Genomic DNA, 4982 nt, shown 5'->3' on the forward strand with positions numbered 1-4982 from the left:
GAAGACACACATGCTCGCTCTTGTCTCTAATGAAACAGCTATACAGTGGTTGGGCTTGAGCTAAACTGGGGTCAGAGGGTATCCGAGTCCCATATTCAGTGGAACTCGCCAGGACAGGAAGGCTTTGGCAAGGCTTTGTAGTGTTTTCGCCATGAACCGATGCCAGATAACATATGCCTCCCTTGAACAATTTGAGGAAGTCTGTATTATTCCTAAAATAATGCTCAAATGCTGCTGTACAGATGAGAGAGCCAACTTGAATGTAATGTGCATCCTCTTTGAATCAGCATTAGTTAGGCTACTTTGAATTCCCTAAATTAAATTATAGAATGCACCCCCCTTGTGAATTGTGACCTCTTTTTATGTGTTGTGCAATCATAATGATCTTCCCATTTTTATGATTGTGTAATGGCTTCCATGTTTCATACAACAGTACGTCATTCTGCAGCACACACAGAAAGTTGTAGCTAAATTCATACTGTATTTGTCTTTAGTTTGTGTGGTAAAATAAACACTGAAAACCAAGAACACAAACTTGTTTAAAGTCCAAACTTTATTCAACGTGTTGTGACAACATTAAAAAATAAACAAATTATCTTGATGAATGATAGTTGTTATGTGTTTATATTTACATTTGTGAAAGGACAATACCACCATCCATGACCCCCGGCTATTCCTTACTGATAACAAACTACAGTTATTGTTGGACTGAGATATAAAAGGAAAGAAATGTATCTAAACAATCGATTGAAACCAAACCAAAAGGGTTTTCATAGAAAAATATTTTTATTCCACATAATTAACAGGGACGAAGATCTCACAGTATTTGCACCCTTACAAACATTCAGGCTTATTAGATTTCCTCTACTGAGATAGAGCTAGGTAGGATGATGCTTGAATAGTGATCTAACATTTCCCTTGTAATATCTTACATCAGAATAAGAACTCCTCAGAATCAAAGACCTCAAAACAAAATATAAACAAAACATCAGAATCCATGTATTTTTTTATATAAAAAGTACATACTGGTTTACACACTGTGAGCAGAGAAATAGGTACAAATTCACATTTTATTCCTCAACTTTGAAAAAGTGCAGCAAACTAATACTTTTTGTACTGGCACTGCATTTTGCATTCATACAAAAAGTCTTTAATCATCGCTACATATAAATTTATTTGCTCTTGGGACAAAAGGCAGACAGGAGAGGAAACACTCCTGGAAAATGAGCTTGTGTCCGACTTTCCTGTTCTGCCATCACATCATTGTGACCCGTTCTTCTCCAGAACAACAGAGGGTAGACCCTGCCCCACCCCCTGTCATCTCCGGTGGGGAGAAGCAACCACCTCAGCCCTTCTGTGGCAAGCCTGCTTCCACAACGTCTCGGCAAGCCCAGACAATTCCACAGTGTCTCAGGAAAGCGGGTGATATATGAGTTGCACCCAAAGTTCATCTCCTCTCTCTGGTTCAGCTCCCAAAGAAGGTCTTCCAAACCACCAGCGGAGTCACTGGTGTCTGGAGTGTGACTCACCTCCAAGTGCTTACAATCACCACTCTATTTGCAGTACTTCATCTGGGACTGTAGTTCAGCACACATTTACATCTGATTCATATGTCTACAGCCACACAGAATCATACCATGGCACCGCAGTGTCCATCACATATCAGGGCTAGACAATCGACAACCTGTGCCAACCAGCTGGCTCATCACAGTGAAGCTCAAAGCAAAGGCAGAGTCTTAGGAATTGCACAGCCAACATTACACTAGCTGACCAGAAAGGCCCCAAAGAAACTCGACTTCTCATCCATGTCAATCGTGCTCACGTTGCTGACCGTGACGAACACCCTATCCCCAGCTCCGAGCTGAAAGAGCCCGGCCTGGTAGATTGAGTACAGGCCGTACTCCGCGTCTCGGGACCAGCAGGTGGTCCGGGCATTCTTCATGAGCAAGATGGGCACAGGGTAGGAGCCCATCTTCTTGTAGACGTACTGAAGCATGGGCTTGCCCCGCACAGAGCTCCCGGGGTTCTCCCCGGCCTCCTCTTCGTCGTCCTCCTCCTCCAGGGAGGCCATGTGCCTGAAGTAGGTCTGGGAGTAAATGTAATAGAGACCAGCATGTGGCACTACGAGCTCCCCGTCACTGAGCTGCACATTCTGGAGGAAGGCCAAACCTTTCTCTGACTCCCAGGACTGGATCTTCTGGCCATGGACCTTCCTGTTAGAAGGACCTGCAACATTGGGGCCAAAACAAGGCTTATTATTATGGGCACGGCCTGTCAGAAAAAAAGGACCATTGTTTAAAAGCTTGGCAGTAGACAGAGAAAGGATATAAGTTTCAAAGCCATTTCTCCAATTACATACCGGCTTTTCTACCTTTTTTTTTTGTTTTAGCCTAATGTGCAGGAAAAGCAAATTGAAGAAAAAAAGAGAGAAATTGTTGGACCCGGATAGTAACTCCCATAGTTTTCAAGTATCAGCAAAATCTGCATTTCCTCACTCTGACACAGCCAGCACTTTCATAAATGCTGACTGGGCACAATTGCTGAGTGAGCAATAAACTCTGTCTTGTGTTGCGCGTTTTCAACTTCACTTTCAATTCTATATGAAACCATACAGAAACCATCAGAGATCTGGACTTTAATCCTTGAAAGAACTCTGCATGTTGCCATGATAAAATCTCAGAATGAGTAAACACCAGCTAAAAGCATTCCTGTATCATGAGTAGTCAGTCTAATTCTGAAAGATAACAATTGTAGGCTACTTCATTTGAAGAACCCCATTTGTGAACAATGAAGACCCTTATTTACCATGATTTCTTTCTTCAACCATACAGAGAACAAACTGCTAACATAACCGTAAGGGCAAGGATGTACACAACCCAGTGGAGACTACACTTGAAGGAGCCTTATATAGACCACACTCCTCAGTGCCTCAGTGCCTTATCAGCACCAGTGCAAAACAGAATGAGTAAATGCGTTTTAAATGATGATCTGGACTGGAAACCTACCTCTTAAATCTTTGTCTGTCTCTGGAGGCAAACTGCCAGTGACGTGAGCTGCAATCTTGGGCCGGGGAGCGGTCTCCTGGTCTTGGATTACCAGAGAAGGCAGCATACGGTTCACCTCATCTGGGAGGAAATGAATAGTTATGTTAAATAAATGAATAGTTATGTTAAATAGAAGTTCATCCTTCCAGTTTAGAATTACAACCTGAGTCATATTGTGCAAAGTCATAAGAGGGTGATGCCTACCTTTAATTGCTGAGGTGATTTCCTTCTGGTAACGGTTTGACATTGACTAGAGTTGGAAAGAATGTAAGAGTTAATTTATTCCCAAATGAAAAGAATCTTGAACGGAACTGAAATGTTTAATTACTCCATTAAAAAGTCATTTTCATGAACAAACTCAAACGTTAAGCTCTACCCAACCAACGAATTCCTCATTTAATTAAAATGGAAACTGTATACTGGAGGTAAATGGCTTCATTGTGCATCCCTTGGCTAGCTTTGGCAGATTCAGCACCCCAACGAAGTTGATACCTTCTCGATTAAGAAGTGCAGCTGTTGCGTGACTTGCCAGCAGGGGTCGTCTTTCAGGTCTGATGCGCTTGGATCGATACCTTTGATAGTTCTGAGGTTGGCGCGCATCAGGCATGATACGCTGCTTTTGGAGAAGGTTTCTTTCATCTGTAAATCAAGTTGAGATGTCGATTTGCTTTCACTTACTAACAAACCTGCAAATGAACCTTTATTCAACAATAACAGAAAATTTGCTGCTACAATTTTCTGAAAGAAAAATATCCTACATTACATTTTGATAACATGCTGGGACTATAACATAGCCTACAGGTAAAAATATGAAAGAAGCTGTGTCTGACCCAGAAGTATCATTACATAAATGATAAAAAAAAAACTGTCTAACGCATTGTAATCCCTCATTAATCTCTCAAACAGGTAAATAGCCTAAGCATTAAGTGGGCTTTGTTCAAGTAACCATAAAATCTTCCATTTTTGATCCACTCTCTCTGTGTGATTAAGACAGGCATAAAACAGTATTAATTTGGCTCTGTTGAGAATCCAATTCGTTGTGGTTGCTTAGTTCTTTTTAGGGTCCACTGAGCACCCTGTTGGAACATATCCAGTTAAAGTTCAAGGAGCGCTGGATCGGACGGTGCGCCTTGCAGAATAGCTGACTTTTCCCCTCCTACAGCCTACTTTTCTTTGAAATGCAAGTTTATGGCCCATACAACTTGAGCAATCTAATGCATAAACCATCCCGTTTACAAACTGACCAATAAAGACAGACGTCTTCAATAAAACACTGTAACTGAAAAGTTACTGCTTCGGGAGAATTCGCATTCTTATCTGACACGCAAGAACATGCTGAACGACTAATTCGTTTGTCTTACCGTCGTCAGGACGTTGCTGAAGTATATGAAAGTCACTGCGACTGCAATGGTTTGCAGAAGAATCGCTGCCAACAGTAAAAGTCCGATATATTGCATAGTATGAGAGCTTGTCATATTGACCATCGCGTGCGCTGCAGAGGTACTAGACAAAAGCTGGAGATGAATTCTTTCAGTCAGTACATATGAAAAAACATGGAGGCGGAGCAGAGGTTGGCGATCAAGGAAAAGCGAGCAGGAACACAATCCTTTCTCCGAAATCTTGAGAGGCTGTCCCTACTGCTGCTGGTAAAGGACAGTTTCCTTTAAAAGTACATCCATACTTCAACAGCTGACAATTCAACAGTAATAATCTGACCAACTAATAAGTAAAAAAAATCTGGAATTGAGTTGCAATGTTCATGACTCTTCCGTTTATTCTGTTTTTCTGATTTAAAATACCTTAATGTCATTGTGGCCAAACTGTTTTCCATACAAATGCATACAAAATTACTTCAGAGCCCAGAAGTTGGGTTCTGTGTCTTAATATTTAACACATGGGCTAAATCTGATCCCCCCACATGAATGTCCAGGGGGGGGG

The 4982-nt window shown here is 41.6% G+C and overlaps 1 protein-coding gene across 1 annotated transcript; it reads right to left on the minus strand.

The window, feature by feature from the left end:
* Nucleotides 1–535: 535 nt before the first annotated feature.
* tnfsf10 (TNF superfamily member 10) lies at nucleotides 536–4685 on the minus strand. The gene is made up of 5 exons (XM_062521416.1): nucleotides 4406–4685; nucleotides 3537–3683; nucleotides 3249–3294; nucleotides 3006–3125; nucleotides 536–2226 (listed from the first exon to the last, which is right to left on the minus strand). The coding sequence occupies exons 1-5, from the start codon at nucleotides 4526–4528 to the stop codon at nucleotides 1763–1765; spliced, it is 900 nt and encodes a 299-aa protein (XP_062377400.1). The 5' UTR covers nucleotides 4529–4685; the 3' UTR covers nucleotides 536–1762.
* Between the last annotated feature and the right edge of the window lie 297 nt (nucleotides 4686–4982).

The sequence above is a fragment of the Sardina pilchardus genome, chromosome 19, assembly GCF_963854185.1.
Source record: "Sardina pilchardus chromosome 19, fSarPil1.1, whole genome shotgun sequence".
Classification (NCBI taxonomy): Eukaryota; Metazoa; Chordata; class Actinopteri; order Clupeiformes; family Clupeidae; genus Sardina; species Sardina pilchardus.

Excerpts from the sequence above, each read along its gene's own strand:
- tnfsf10 (XM_062521416.1), bottom strand. The coding sequence starts at position 4,528 with ATGGTCAATATGACAAGCTCTCATACTATGCAATATATCGGACTTTTA. Across the intron at positions 3,684-4,405 it reads TCAGCAACGTCCTGACGACG|ATGAAAGAAACCTTCTCCAA; the intron begins GTAAGACAAACG and ends CTTGATTTACAG. Across the intron at positions 3,126-3,248 it reads AATCACCTCAGCAATTAAAG|ATGAGGTGAACCGTATGCTG; the intron begins GTAGGCATCACC and ends ATTTCCTCCCAG.